Here is a 16,633-nt window from a genome sequence, read left to right as displayed (position 1 = left end):
GTGGGTTTTTTTTCACCAGTCATTTAGTCAGTGTCTCATGAATATGAATAAGAACACGCATGCATGTGGGTGATGAAATGCACAGTGCTGATTGATGTTTGGTGGCAATAACACATTCATTAGGCTTCAAGAATACAACAATGTTTAGTGACAGACGGTGAATATAAACATGGCCACATGTAGAATATAAGAAGAACTGCACCTTCCAGCTGTAGGCGCGCCTGCTTCTTTGAGGTTCTGTTATTGAACCTGTGAATAACCCCATCATACAGGCTGACTGATTGAAAATACCGGTCAGCCGAGAGATTGTACGAGTTTTAGAGAAATAAAAATGGCTGTACAAAGGCCATACTTCAAACGCTTACATGTTATTTAAGGCATGCACACACACACACATACACACACACACACACACAGTGATGGATTTGACGTGTGTGTGTGTTGCCCTTTAACAGGAGAAACAAAAAAACATTTTTCCAAGCATGACCATACTTACACACATAATTACCATGAGTAGAATTTTTTACTTTTTCTAAATTAACTTTGAAAAAGTTTAATTAACATAACTTTATCCAAGTTATCTGAAATCTGAATTACATAATATACTTTTAATGTAAACACCATCAGCTTATCAGCAAAAATACATGAATGTTACAGTAATTAACTTTAACACAGAACATCAACAAAGCGCGTATCATTATGTTATGTCTCATGTCAGCCAAATGTCTGCCTCTAACTTGCTATCTTCCCCGGAGCCTTTCTGTGCTTTCTCATCTCTCAGGTTCCTGTGGATCCTGTGGATCCTGGTCCCGGTCCTGCTGATGTGGTTCTCTGGTTCCTGTGGGTCCTGGTCCCGGTCCCGCTGGTGTGGTTCTCTGGTTCCTGTGGATCCTGGTCCTGGTTCTGCTGATGTGGTTCCCTGGTTCCCATGGATCCTGGTCCTGGTACCGCTGATGTGGTTCTCCATCAGCCAATGGATGTGCGTCTGTCCAAGGCTCCAGCCTGTCCGTCCTTGGGAGCTGGATCTCTCCTTCACTGTGGTGCTCCTGGAAGTTTCTCTTTTCCCACTGGGTTTTTTGAGTTTTTCCTTCCTGAAGAAGGAGGGTCATAAAGGGCAGGTGATGCCTCGGACTGATCCACCGGACTGATCCATTGGCCTCATCGACTGCTGGACTCTTTATTAGATTGTTTGTTCGCTTACACTTGTTTATTTCAGTGAACTTTGTAAAGCACTGTGAGACACTCTGTTGTGATATTGGGCTCTACAAATAAATTGAATTGAAATGAAAAAAAAAATTGAATCTCACTTTGGTATGAAAACAGCAACATAGAAAAAGTACAGTCAACACGTGTTTACATGCTTCTGGTGCTCTGTGGATTTTAATTACCTTTTACCTTTTACCATGAAGAGGCATCACCAACAGATCCACAAACAATTAACAGTGACCAGTGCTAATTTACACCTGAACACAGAAAACAGAATACCTGTAGTATGACTTTTCAAATGTACCATTTGTCTGATCAAACTCAGCTCTGATGCATCACTGACTGTTTACACACCTGATAAAGGTGCTTCTTCACCTCAAATCATCTTTGTTTTATCACGATGTTTGACTTTTGTTTCCCCCCTTTTCTTTCGATTGATTTGAGCGGAGATGAAACACTTCCTATTCCAAGAGTGTCCTGGCCAAGACGAGCAGCGGCAGATTAAAAACAACGTTTCAGACAATGCAAGAAATAACAGTTACAGATGAAATATGAATATTTCAAAATGAGAGCCAGGTCATCACATCCAGGACGAAGAGCTCACTCAAAGCATTTACAAAAACATACACCTGCAGTCACCAGTTTAGCTGGACCCAAATCTTTCTACAGTGAGCTCCAAGCTGCAGGACTAGCACATCTAAAGCCTTTTTCCCCCTATTTCAAGACAGACGTTTGGGACTGATAGTAAGAGTAAGTCCTGCAAATATGTTTGAGAGTGGAGGCTGGAACTTCCAGCAAACTTTCTTGGTGATAAAATGTCAGAAGCACATTGCCTTATAAATAAGGAAGGACATGCCATCCAACCCCAGCACACAGGGGAGCACTGATGACTGCAGGCCTTAATACTTGTAATGAACCTCAGTGCTACATGATGGACAGTATTCAGTGCATGAAGGCACTGAGAAGATGCACATAGAGGCACCATAGAGGTATAAAAGTAGTCTGTTGCCATTATATAGCAAAAAATGAACATTAGAAGTTAAAGTGTGTTACAATTAAAATGGCATGACTCACTTAAGACTGGTTTAAGCAGGATCCTGTTCTGTGCTACAAAAAAAAAAAGACAGAATCACATTAAAGTACTGAATAAAAACAGGAGCAACCAACATGAACAGCTCCACAGACACGACAGGGCCGAGGGCTGGAGTAGAGTGAGGAAGGTGGGGTATCCAAGTTGAATCCAAAATTTTGGTGCATGTGTAAATAAGTGATCTGAGCATAGTTGTTTTTGGGAGCTCGCACTGGAATAAGTATGTGAAATTGATCAAGTGATCAATTCCTGTGCTCCTGTATTCTAGTATTCTGGAAACCATCGTCAAAACTGGGGAAAGAATTAGCCATTTTATGGAATACTTACCAAATATCTGTATTGTTATTTCATAATATTACTCCATGTATTCTTTATAATCTTTGGTGGATGTAAATTATTTGTCAATTGTTAGTTTTGGTCATTTGAGAAGACTCCACAGGCCCATAGCAAAGTCGACAGAAAGAAAGAAAAGTCAGGAATGTTACTGAGTCATTTGGCCGTGACCCGGCCATTTCTATCTGACTGCTTTCCCTCCTCTGTCCGACTGCAGCTAATGAGGGCGACAGGTCCTCATGAAAACCTGTGGGAAAGCCATCTCTAAGCTCCTGTGTTGGCTCTAAAAACAATTTGTTGTGCAAATTCCCAGAGATTGGATTTGGGTACCTCCTGTGTTGGTTTACCTAGCTCCAGTGATTGGGCAGTAACATGCTGTTCATACGCTTGACCAGATCTCTCTCTCTCCGCCTGTCTGTCTGGTTCTCTTCCTCTCACACTTAAGACTCCTTTTTTCACAGACTCTCTCTCCAAATCCCCCCCCCCATGCCTCTTTTTAATTCTCCGGACACCTTTCTCGCACACTTTTCGGTTTTTCTGCATTAATTCTTCTTTTGCTTTCGTTTGGTTTGAATAATGTGTTTGGAGGCTGTTTTCTACTCGGGAGGATGAGGAGTAGGAGGAGGAGAGTCACGGCTCATTCACTCAGCTAGTGAGGCAAATGAAAAGGAAATAAAGATACGTCTCATGTGGCCGGCTCTCCTCACCTCAAATACAATTTATGGCAAAATATGCAGACTAGGATGACTGGATGCGTAATTATGATGCTTTAAGTATCGTAAAGTCTTTGCATCTGAAAATCAAAACCCAAAACCTCCACACTGCTTTTGCAATAAAGTATTTGTTGGACACAAAAGCCCGTGGATGAAAATCTGAAGATTTAGGACTTAATATGGTGGTACGGTGGTTAGCACTGTTGCCTCACAGCAAGGTTTGAACCTTTCTGTGTCGAGTTTGCACATGCTTATGTGGGTTTTCTGCAGGTACTCCAAAAGTATGCAGGTTAGGTTTGGCCCCAGCCCCCTGCAACCCTGACAGATAAGCGCTATATACAATAGATGGATGGACTTTCTTAATGAGCCTCTCCTTAAGGGTTGGAAAAACAATGCAGAGTAACTGTGTGAAAGACTAAGAGCCAGGGAGGATGGTGTACTTGGACAGAACATGTAGGTTCTCTCTCTCTCTGGGGCTGAGTTGCTGGCTGGCCACATGGCCAGAAAACCTTTGTTGTTTAGAACGGTTATATTTCTGTTAAATTACGTTGTGGAAATAAATATCTTTTTGGTACTTTTGTGTGTACTCTCTCCTTTGTTGCAACCTGTGAGCCAGGGTTGTAACACCGCGTCCGCCGATACATTTATCCCTAAGTGTACATGTAAACATCTTAACCTCCAACGCTGAGAATCTCCGATGAAACCCCTCCTGCTGCTCCCGACAATTATTTTCATCTTTTTAGACGTTGTGGGAATTCTCTGAGAGATGGCAGAGACGGTCAGATGGGAGGTTCATCGCGGTGATGTCAGTTAGAGATGAGAGGAGAAAATGTACAAAATCACATTCAAGTGCCTGTGGATGATGACGATGCTATCCTACCGGCTTTTGAGGGTTTACTTGAACGGCTGGTTCAATCCAATCTTGACATAGCTTCGGACGAGAGATTAGAACTCATTGCTCAGGTGGTCCACGATCCGACAGGCGGTCATAGAGTCAAGCTGGATCACCTCCTAGACTGAAGTGATGAGTAGTAAAAGACAACATCTGTACGTGGTGGGTGAGAGGAAGGATCAGCTCTGCTTTGCCATTAGCTTAGCGCATATCATAGCTCCAGGATGCATGGATAAGGAGGCCAAAGCGGAAGGGAAAAGGTTGCAAAGTCTCGCTGGTCTGAGCGAAGACACTCCTGGGAACTTTCAAGGCATCTCCAAATTTGAATCAGTTCTGAAACGCAAAATTGTAGTGTATTACAGAAAACACAATCACAGACCCATCCGCAAATATGAGATAGGGTTTACCAACCGTACCAATCCTCTATTTCTTTTCCAAAATCATTACTAAGGAATAAAAAATGTCTGTCGTTATTGTTACGCTGCCTACCATAAGCCTAACAAACACCGCTGCAACGGTTACTGCCCGGTTTGTCGAGGTTACTTCTGGACCGAGCAAGAGTTTACCCCGTGTTCTGTTCACACTGCAACAGGCAGCACCTTTGTGTTTTAACAGACACATAGCCTAGAGAGACGACAGCGTTTCTCCACAAGAGACCGTGGAGTTCGACGCAACGCAGTATTTGTGATGCGGTGAAACAATGCTCAGAATGCCGCAAGGTCTACGAGGTAAGTGAGAGTCTGAACAGTAACTATCTGGTGTTGTCGGGATAAATTACAGATAAACATACTAGCTCATCAGATCTATCCCTCTCAGAAAGCCTTTTTTCTGGAAAGTTTTGAAGACGCTACGAAAGACGTACGATAATTATTGTATTAGTATTGCCCTCTGTACAATGTAAAATCAATGATGCCAAAAGTGCCGTACTAATTTCACTTGCTATTGTGATCATGTTTCCTGTCCACACCAGTTGTGTTTTAGAGCATCTCTTCGTCCACACGACAATGTTTATCTGATTATTATCGAATTATTTGAATTGCTCATGTAGGAATGCCAGGCCAGAAGGTGGTGACAGTATATTATGTTAAATACCATATTAGAACATTGTCCTCATGTGTATGGAGTGTCTTCTTCAGCGAGAGGGGATTATAAAACGGAAAAATTATGAAAATAAGCTGATTCTTATGTTTGGAGAGACGATGGCGACTTTGTATTCCAACATCTTGGGTTCACGGCGCATGCTCAGTATATAAAACAATTGCTACTTAAACCTTAAAGTGTTTTGTTGTAGAATAAGAATAGGCTTCCAGCTGTGCTGTCTAATAACTTAATTTTGAAACACTAGGCTATTTAAAAAAAAAAAAAAAACATAATCAAAACTTATAATACACAGTGGGAGATTAATTAAATGAGGAGGGAAAATCTAAGCTTGTGCTACAGTTTTCTTTTAATTCATTGTGAATTCTGGTTCTTGGACAGATTATGATCACCAGGTGACAACACGCTGCCTCACAGGCAGCGATGAATCATCCTGAGCCCCACGCCTCGGTGTCGGCCAGGCAGTGCATCACTGCTCGCCGCCTACGGCCTCATAAGGGAAGGTTTAGAGTTTCACACTCTCACCTACTTCATTACCATGTGTTTGGTTCTTTTCATTTGTGGTTACTTTAAATAACAATAAGTTTGTTTGCTTTAGAATGAGAATCAGGTTGTCCTTGTGTTGAGTTTTAATAATAATGTGTGTGGTCCTCCCCTAACATCTTGTTTTGCCAGCCTTAGTTTTCAGTGGTGTTATGTTTTGTTGGCCTCCTTTAAGGGCTCTTTAACTCTGCCTTCCCTTTTTTGGGAAAATAAACCCAACTTTTGAACTTCTCTCCTTTTGTCTTGACCACTTGGTCCACAACGCTGCCACCATTCATTCTGACCAGCCGTTAAACAGTACAGGAATGTGTTAAGGTGTCCCCCAGTGTTGGGTGAGCAGGACTAACCATGCGAGAGGACAGGCTAAGAATAGAGGGATTATACTTCCTCCAAAGCAGGTTCTTCCCAGCGCCCCAGAGCTGATCCACTTTTCCTTATTTGTGGAATTTCCCAAATTGCCCCAGTACTGACGATTTCCAGAGAGCCCGGAGGAATTAATGCCGAAGGTCAGATATGAGAGGAGCTGGTTAATGTGGGAAGCTGTGGGCTGCTTTTCGGCCTCCTCTCCTCTCCTCCTGTCTGCTCATGCAAAACCAAAGTGTAAAGAAACTCGCAGTCAGACTGACCTTGAACCAAATTAAGATGATATATTTATAAGGTTGAGAGGATGCAAGCGTATGCAGTTTCAAAGTAAAACAAGCCTTGTTCGTTCACAATAAAAACACCCCAGGGTACATTTAATTTCATCAAATTAAAATCTGTTTGAGATCTCAGGGTAACCAAAAGGAAGAATGCAAAAAAGGTAGAAGAAAAGCCAGTAAAATTATGGAAAATAAAAAAAAACAGCAGCATAAAACGACAAGAAGCTGTTTTTCAGTTCAGGACCAAATAGGTGGATTAGTATCCCTGCTTCGATAGTTGAAACAGAAAGCTTTTCTCCTGCTCTCTCAAAGCATCAGGTTAAGTATGTGTGCCTGCAGAAAGGCCTGCTGTGATAACCCAATTCAAATTCTGCAGCTGGTCATTAAATAAAGCACTCAAGATGTGATATAAGGACTGGTTACCCGCTTCGGCCGCGTGCGCACAATTTCCATTTGGCAGAATGCCATACAGCGGACAGGGAGGGTCGTAATTCCACACGCACATCCAGCTCCTCGTGGCAAACTGGATGGAGAAAATCCATGAATTCAAAGTAAACATGGTCCAGTTTTAGATGTAGACCTCTAAAAATCAAATTAGTTTCCATTTTAGTTGAGTTAACTCATGTATTGAAAGATAAAACAGTCAAATTGATAATGATGGAGGAGGTCGTGTGGCTCAGGCTCACACATTAGAGCTGCTCAACATCCACCAGATACAAGCTCACAGTTTTTCTATTAACCGTCATGTTTTTTTCCCCTCAAATTCAGCTCACATGTGAATATATTGACTTCTTGCACTCAATTCAATGTGCTCATCATGTTATGGTTAGTCAGAGGGTGGACCCAAATCCACACACGGACTCCTGTAGAGAAACGGTTCAAAGGGAGATTCGTTGCAGGGGGAGTTCAATTCAATTCAATTCAATTTATTTTGTATAGCCCAATATCACAACAGAGTGTCTCACAGTGCTTTACAAAGTTCACTGAAATAAACAAGTGTAAGCGAACAAACAATCTAATAAAGAGTCCAGCAGTCGATGAGGCCAATGGATCAGTCCGGTGGATCAGTCCGAGGCATCACCTGCCCTTTATGACCCTCCTTCTTCGGGAAGGAAAAACTCCAAAAACCCAGTGGGAAAAGAGAAACCTCCGGGAGCACCACAGTGAAGGAGAGATCCAGCTCCCAAGGACGGACAGGCTGGAGCCTTGGACAGACGCACATCCATTGGCTGGTGGAGAACCACATCAGTGAGTTAAGTGGGGACTGGAGGTGAGGTGAGACTGGCGAGGCAGGGGAGTGAGCGTGGCTGATGTCTGAGATGGTGTGGCGGACTGGTTAATGAGCGTAGCGGACATGCAGGGGAGAGTCAGGGGGAGTGCAAAAACATGGGGGAACTAGTCATGAGCAAGAAACAAAACAAGTTGCTGAGAGAGAGCGCTACCACAAGGGTTAAAACGTCAATCTGGCAAAGATGAACAGCAGGAGGGATGAGTGGTCACAGCTGTGTGATTGGGAACAGGTGAGTGGGCGGAGCATCAGACGACACCAGAGGAAGGGAAAACACAAGAAACAGTAGGTGAACGCCACAGACAAGACCACAGTGGAGACATATTAGCAGGGCAGGAATGATACCTCAGCCAAACGGGCAGCGCTGTGGATGCCCGTTGATGTGGTTCTCTGGTTCCTGTGGGTCCTGGTCCCGGTCCCGGTCCCGCTGATGTGGTTCTCTGGTTCCTGTGGTTCCTGTGGATCCTGGTCCTGCTGATGTGGTTCTCTGGTTCCTGTGGATCCTGGTCCTGGTTCTGCTGATGTGGTTCCCTGGTTCCTATGGATCCTGAGATCCGGAGAATGTGGTTCTCCACCAGCCAATGAATGTGCGTCTGTCCAAGGCTCCAGCCTGTCCGTCCTTGGGAGCTGGATCTCTCCTTCACTGTGGTGCTCCCGGAGGTTTCTCTTTTCCCACTGGGTTTTTTGAGTTTTTCCTTCCCGAAGAAGGAGGGTCATAAAGGGCAGGTGATGCCTCGGACTGATCCACCGGACTGATCCATTGGCCTCATCGACTGCTGGACTCTTTATTAGATTGTTTGTTCGCTTACACTTGTTTATTTCAGTGAACTTTGTAAAGCACTGTGAGACACTCTGTTGTGATATTGGGCTATACAAAGAAATTGAATTGAATTGAATTGAATTGAATTGATGCCCTGACGAGTGGCCCCAGCGTCTCCTCTAAAACTAACCACCCACACGGTCAGCTTGGCTTTCAACTGGCCACTGTGTCCTTTTAAATGAAAGCTGCAGATTCCCTCGTTTAAAACCTACATGTGAAGCAGCAAACAAAGCAATTCAGCAGTGTCATCAGCAGTAATGCATTTTCTCCCACAGATGCGTGCATAATATTCACATTAACATACATATTCACAGCTAAAAACAATTAACGTTATGTAAATGTTTCATTATTTACTTTTTTCAACATAATATTAATTTGCGGGAGTGTCTGAGACTTTGCAGAATGACCCACAGTGTGTCCCACTCATCCACATGCTGTTGGTATACCGCTTGCAGCAGTGGAGCCGGGGTGTTTGGGAGAAATCAGGAACACGCACGTATTCTTCTCTGGTGTGGCAGAGAGTGAGTGCCCCGGCTCCTCAGGTGACTCAGGTTGCTCTCCTCCTCCTTCCTGATCACAATGAGGCATCGTTTTGCTGTTGCTAAGAAGCAGGTGCTCGGCTGTCGCTCAGTTTGTACTGTGGCTCACACGTGACGCCTTTTGACGGCAGCTATCAGGCAATCAAAAACAGCAACAACATCTGAAAATCACACGAATAAAGCGTCCTGGTAGATTGTCTATTGTCTAAGAATCGTCCTCTCTTCCCTTTTATGAGCACAGAGAGCAGTGCGATGTTATATTCAGCCCTTAAAATCTGAACAAACGTGAGCCGAACTAGCTGATATTTACTGTGCGCTCTGTGATTCTGCGTTTCACGGAGGAGAACCGTTGTTGTTCCTCAGCTCACATCTTGACCGAGGACACCTGAGCATACTTTAGAAAAGGTCAAACACTGATCTGCTAAGTGGTGTGTGTGTGTGTGTGTGTGTGTGTGTGCACTTCTCATTGTTTATACATCCTTGCATACCCGAGGCAGAGCCTGTGTGACGGAGGAGTGACATAATGTAAACAGCAGAGCCAGTACATCAGTAGTTATACATCTTCATTCTTTTAATATTTCTTTTTTATGATGAAATGAAATAACATTCACGTGATGTACAGTTCCACGTGGCCCATCTGAATCATCTGTTAAAGTAAGCAAAAATACTTTGATCTAAATACAATGAACACCAGGCCAGGACACATTCAGGGCGTAATACCCCCGTACACTTCTGTTTTCATGTGTTTCATTCAGTGTGGCTGTCTGGTGGCTTAGGGAAACTTAATGTCGGACTAAAGTAAGCTCTAATGGAGAAGATACAAAGTGGCTTTCACAAATGAAACAACACAGATACTTTACAGGAACACAGAGCCAAGTCAGCGTGTACGAAGCACAGCTAGTATCTATAACCAATAATAATTAAATACACCATTATAAAAAAGACCAGTCATAGTTACTAAAAACATACACAGAGGGTTTTTTTTTTTTGGTAATTTACTGCTGTGATATGGGTTCAGAAGTATTTTAGTGGTCAAATGTGAGTATTTTCCATTAAAGTGTTAAATATTTAAAGAATGAAAGTGAAACTGCTGCTGATGTTTTTGCACAACTGTAGTAATTTATATTTTTTTTTCCATTATCAAGAGTGAAAAATCTCGCCAACTAGTTGGAGAGATGCCATGAAAGAAGAATCCTCGTGATTTTGGCCGATCAGAGTTATCACTTAGCAGCATCTACTGGAGAGTCTGATAGATTATCACAAACTTGATACAGATATTGATGTATCCTACTGTGTGTATAGGTCAATTACACTCACGGTGCTGAATGATTCAGCTGCTGTGACCCTGGTAGTGCATCATTACTACAGCCTGTTATAATCACATCCATTGACTTCCATTTGCAGCAAATTGAAATGGGTATAAATAGGATTTTCTTGTTCGCTTGCCAGCCGGTGTAAATAGTCCTGTTTGTTTATAAAAAGCAAAACGAAACGTGTAATCTACGGTTTGTACAGAAGCACATTCACAGCTAATAGATTTTAAATTACATTTACTCTCAGAAAGCATTAGCATCACGCTTTATACACTGTACACGCCTAAGCTTCACACAAGCAACAAGATATGAGTAGTTCCTTCTTCTTCTACAGAGGTCAGCTTGGCCAATTTTGACAATCACTTTTTGATTTACCTGGTTAGGAAATTACAAGAATTACAAGAAGAGATCCTGTTCATGATCACATTAGCTGTTCGCACGCATTTTGTGTGCATGAAATCAGGAAAATCAGGCATTTTGCTTGTAAAGTGGCTCAAGTTTGTAATAAGTACAGTCGGTATTCAGGGTGTTCATGTTCCTTTTATGCATCCAAACCTTTGGCAAGGCAAGAAGGTCGACAGTGGACGTTTCTGCAAAAGCCCTGATTACATTCAAAGTGCTTTTAGGTTCAATTGTGAATGTTTTCAGAGTTCTCATTTTCTTTTTTCGTTAGGGTGAATAAGTTCTGGTTGAGGTATGATTAAGCTCAAAGCAACAGTACGCTTCAAATGAAGTGCTAGTGGGATTGTTGAAAAGTGAAAAATGTCAGAACTGTGCACCCCCTTATACCTTTAATGTAAGTAACTCCAGCCTGACAGTTATCAGTCAGGAAATAGCTGAACTGTCTGAACTTTTCTCTCAAGCTCAGTTTTATTCATTCTTTACATGTTTACTTCCTCACTGTGCCTCCGAGACCGTCTAAAGGAGTGTGCCATTAACCTTATCTGAACAATGATTGGACCTTTCCCCCTTTTGGCTTTTGACCCTGACTGTTTGAGTGTCTGAGTGTTTCTGTTTGGAACAATGTTTAACACTTTCGCCTTCAGATGTGTGAACTAGTTCTTGTCAAGCCTTGAACAACCTTTCTCACATTGGCGCCAAATGGACACAAGTCATGAGAGGCAATATGGACAAAGTTCCTACGGATACTGGGTTTGTACAAGCTCACTTCTCTTTTCAAAATGATGGCAAAGACATTTCTTGTGTGCCTTGGCGGAGCAACACAAAGACGTGGAACAAAGGACACATTGAGAGTCCCCAGATCTCTGGGTGCCGTGTCGTTGTGCAGGACACCACAATTGCCCCATTGGACTAAAAGCCCATTTGTCCGAAAACACCTTATTTTACCCTAACCCCACTCAATTTCACCATCAACACCAATACAGCAATGTAGCCTTACCTTACAGCCTATGTCTGTCAACTCAGGTGAAACTGTTGTCAAACTGTCATGATTTTATTCCGACAATGGAGATTTGTCCGCAACACCGATTCAGCACCATGGACAGCGATGGCGGTTTGTGAACTAACAACTGCAGAGAGAGCGTCTGTCTTTGGAGTAGTGGAGCTTTGGGGCAACGGGCGTTTGCTTTCAGGATAACAAACATTTTTCAGACGGTTGGGGTTTTGAAATAATGGGCTGTGTGATCATTGGCCAGTTCCTGATCTCTGCCAGCATGTCATTACAGCAGGTGCTCTGTGGGTGCTGAAGTGTTTCAGTGCATCCACGGACCCCCTGTTACCTTCTAGTTAAGAATGCTCATCTGTGCGTCAAATAATTTTCTCTATGTGTTGTTTGCACCACATGGACACGACTGTTATGTGCAAATACTACAACTAATCAATGCAGCCACTTTTCCAGTGTCTACACCAGTAGGCTGTGCTGTCCCCCTTGTTAGGATCTTCTGCACCACAAATTCATTGTTTTCAATGGAGACAAAGCCGAAAGGTATTCATTGCTCAGTGTGCTACACACACATCCAATCACAAAGTTCAGACACAATATTGTCAATTTTCAGCCGAGCAATAAGCCTGGCTGTTCCCAACAGAAGTACATTTCTCCACGTCGGCTCCTCTGCTCTTCACACATACAGCTGCTCTTTATCATCTATCTCTCTGCCGATCTTCAATCAATCCTCCCTCTATGTGTGTGTGTGTGTGTGTGTGTACTATCTCTGTTTAGGCACAACTGGCAAATATGTGGCGTAAGAATGTAATTTAAAAGCACAATCACAAACAGCAGTGATACTGCAGTGCTCCGGCCCTCTGGGACTGTGCCGAGGGTTTGACGGGGGGAGGTCTACATGCAACTTTTTAAAAGGCTGTTATGATTGCAGAAAACTGTTACAGGAAATAATCAAACCTTCCTCTGCAATAGTCACTATTCCCACGGACATTCATATGTCAGAGACCGAGCAATGTGATAACGACCTCCTGCTACATGGATTGATTAACCTGCTCCACAAAAAGATTTATTTTAAAGTCTCTTGTGACAAAGCCAAGAGAAGAGAAGTGCTAATGATGCAAGAGATCCTATATTTACAGCTGTCAGTGCAATGGGGATTGAAGACAGAGAAACACCTTCTCTTTGCCTCTCCTTTTTTTTTTTTTTTTTATAACATCAAAGCCAGCTTTATCTTCAGTGGGTCACCCAAAATAGCACAAAGTGTGGAGTGTTACATCAGAACTTTTATAGTGGTGAAAGTATTGCCACATCCCATTTTTGTAGAGAAAACACTTTGAGGAGTTTCACAAGTTGGTGAGTAGAAACACCAGAACAGTTTGAATGAGTTACACTGTACAGCCCCATGCAAGTGTGAAAGCTTGATCCAATAAAAACACGTCATGAAAATATATCGTGTATAAAACATTTTCATAGCAGGTTCCATTTTAAAAGATGGTTCTTCACTGTGTATGTCCATCCTTCCTTTCTCTTTTTCAGATTCCTGTTGTCATATTTTGTTCTTTTTTTGATTTCACAAACTCATGTTATGCTAAATAAAGACACAACACAGAACAATACATAATAAAATGTGAATCGGAAATGAAACCACAGCGGTCTCTGACAATGATGGCGACCACTGTGCTAGATCAGCCTGCGCCAACAGTCTCTAAACCACTGCCAGAATTTCTTTCATGAAGTTGGACCAGTAATCCTAAGGTGGCAACAGATGGGTTGTTAGTATGAGAAAGTGCACGCCACTGCAGGCTGATCAATCAGTACGCCGTCTCTTTGATGATGTGGGAGGAGAGGGTGTGGTTGCTGGAGATGCTGATGGAGTGGCGGTTCAGGGGGTGGGAGTGCCTCCTGGGTGCCTGGCGGCAGGGCATGCAGAAGTAGCGCAGAGTGGAGAAGAAGATCTGGCGGTAAGTGGCCGACACCAGGTTGTAGAGGATCGGATTGATGGCCGAGCTCACGTAGAACAGGATGTTGGTCAGCATGTAGAAATAGTGGTAGAAGTCATACAAGTCACTGTGAGACAACAGAAGACCATTGTTACGTGACATGTGGCATGATTATCAGATTATACAGATAGACATTTATAGACATTTTGTGATATAAATATCCAAGGATGGTTGTTTCTCCAAAAGCCCACTGCAATTAAACACAACAAATCTGAGGGGGAAAAAAGGCCCACCATTTAAAATGGCAAAGTGATGTTACTGGATTTGTCACAATCAGAGGATTTGTATAATCTGGAAGAATTCAAAAAGAAAAAAGGAAATTTTACATCAAGCCATGTTTTATCTTAATGTATGTATTAGGTGCAGAGTACAAAGCATCTGTGTGAAGTAAAATAATGCTGCTGTTGCTCTGACCGACCATTATTCTGAAATAGTCTCCCATTGTTCTGAAGGCCTGTCGCTCCACACACACACTCTCCCTGCAGGTGACATTCAGCGAAGACCCCTGCATCTGATTGGTTAGGTTTGGGCATGAACTGTCTCTGATTGGTTACTCATGGTTATTCATACAGCATGCCCTGCTTTATCATCTTAATCTTAATCTCAGTGGTACCATAATTTATGAGAGGAGCATCACGCTGTGTTGACGAAGACTTGAAATTAGGGAAGTATTTACATTGCACCATTGTTGGTGGTGGTGGTTTAGTCTCTGTGGGCTTAGGAAGCGATAATTAGGGTAACAGGATATCGGAAAAATGGGCTTTTGCTCGGTCCGATGGAACATTTTTCGTACTATTAGAGTCGGAGCAATGGCACCGATGTTGAAACACTAGCGTGGTGTTGCCATATGACCGTATGGGACAGAGCGGATGGTGGAGTGACCTAGCTTGATAACTGACACTTTGCAAGCCAGCTAGCTCAGATAGGCTAGTGATGCTAGTGGCTAGCTCTTCAACTACACTCAAACAAACATCTCACGTAGGCTCCTAAAGAGGTTGAAGGTGGTCCTGTGCTTGTTTAACTGTAATCTAATATTGCATTAGCCCATAGGGCAGAGGACGCAAAGAATTCTTGTGTAAGGATTTGACAGGCTAAGAAGATTTATTCGGCAAACCAGTTGCGTGGTCTGTACTAATGGCTGGTGAGCATGCTGCTCCACCAGCAGAAATGCTTCCAACACCATTAACAGATCAACTGTTGAGGTCTCCATGTTGGTAGAATGGGCTTCCATCCAGCCTCAAAAAAAAAGGGAAGAAATAACATTTTCTATGCTGCAACTAAACAGACAAGTAATCAAGGGTAGCTTTGGCTTTTGAAGTCCATGTGGTTAGATCTTAACATAAAATCAGATCTTTCTGTGTATGAACAACCGTAAAGAGAGCTCTGCTGCTGCTGGACATAAATTCTTTACATTTTTATTTGCAATCCAACAAGGAATTGGAACCTCTGCAAAAAAAAAAAAATGAAATCCTTTCGTCTTCAAGAGGTTATTTTAGAGACATTCTTGAATGCGCTGCGTTGCAAGTGAGGTTTCCACCTATGTTTTCAACTGGCTGATCCGATTCTGTCTCCCTGATTGCTGTTGGAGCGAAAACGGAAGAGGGAGATTAAGCCGCACAGTGGGAGAGGAAAGGCACATTAAGGATCTAAAGATTACATAAAATGGGAGGGGTGCAGAGAAAGTAAGGAAAGAAAGAAGTATATAAGAAATTAAACAAGTCAGTATAATGACATGAAATACAGTTAAAAGGAATACAGTGTCCACGCTCAGTCTACAGCTGATATATTTTTCCATGTTTCAAGAGAACATAAAAACAGCTTTGGGCACATTTGTTGAAACGGCGCCGAAGCTTTAATCCTCAGTGTGGGTGTTTCCCACGGCACCAGTAAACTTCAGCGGTGCACAGCTAACTGGAGCATGCCGTGATCACACATTGATGAATATTGCTGCACAGGATTGACTTCCCCTTTCACAAAAACTCTGAATTGTGTTCTCTGTGGTTTAAGCCACAGTCAGTCTTCACAATATTCACCATTTGGGAGGGCCCTTCATGCTGTCGAGTTGGCATTCTGCTCGTAAAAGTGGGCTGGTTTGCTTAAGTTAAAACTGATTCACACTAGAGTTTCTGATCGTGTTTTTCAACTCTTTCAGTTACATCATCTCAATCTTCTCCTTCGGTGGTTTAACGGTTGGAGAACAAACTGAATTCATATAAGATGGAAATGCACATTAATTCAAAGTTTTTTTGTGGTTTCTTTTTGGATAAAATCTGCATTACATTTGGATGAATCTTGACTATTGGCAGCTCACTTAGTGCTGTGACCATCCTGCATTACAGAATGGAGAGAGCCTAGTTAGTGTTAGTGTCTCTCTTTCATGGGTCTAGTTTTAATGAATGTCACATCTCACAGCAACAAATAGTCCAGTCAGCTCCTTAAGTATGGACTCAAAGAGTAACATAGGCAGTGCTAGATTAGACAAGGCGACTGCCAATGATGTTAGCCCACAGCTGGCTAACTGCCTGCGTAGCTGTTGGAAATGAAGTGATGTTATGAAGTACTTTTAGCGCCTGATCAAACAGATTTAGCTCCAATCAAAATGCAGTGCTGATATCTTAAAAAAAAGAAAGAACAATACTGTATGTGGTGCTCTCACTGCAGACAAATAAATAAATAAATCCAGAATGTATTATTTAAATAGTAGATAAGTCCAAACAAACACTAACAATATACTTTACATAAGCACTAATTTAGC

At 42.5% G+C, this 16,633-nt stretch overlaps 1 protein-coding gene across 1 annotated transcript in view; it reads right to left on the bottom strand.

The window, feature by feature from the left end:
• Positions 1-13,689: 13,689 nt before the first annotated feature.
• The window catches only part of ntsr1 (neurotensin receptor 1 (high affinity)), a 37,347-nt gene continuing 34,403 nt past the window's right edge, over positions 13,690-16,633 (bottom strand). The window contains exon 4 of the mRNA XM_070840292.1: positions 13,690-13,945. Coding sequence (XP_070696393.1) covers positions 13,690-13,945 — 256 coding nt within the window. The remainder of the gene's footprint in view (positions 13,946-16,633) is intronic.

This window comes from Pempheris klunzingeri, chromosome 11 (genome assembly GCF_042242105.1).
Source record: "Pempheris klunzingeri isolate RE-2024b chromosome 11, fPemKlu1.hap1, whole genome shotgun sequence".
Classification (NCBI taxonomy): domain Eukaryota; kingdom Metazoa; phylum Chordata; class Actinopteri; order Acropomatiformes; family Pempheridae; genus Pempheris; species Pempheris klunzingeri.
This window is presented reverse-complemented; position numbering and strand designations above follow the sequence as displayed.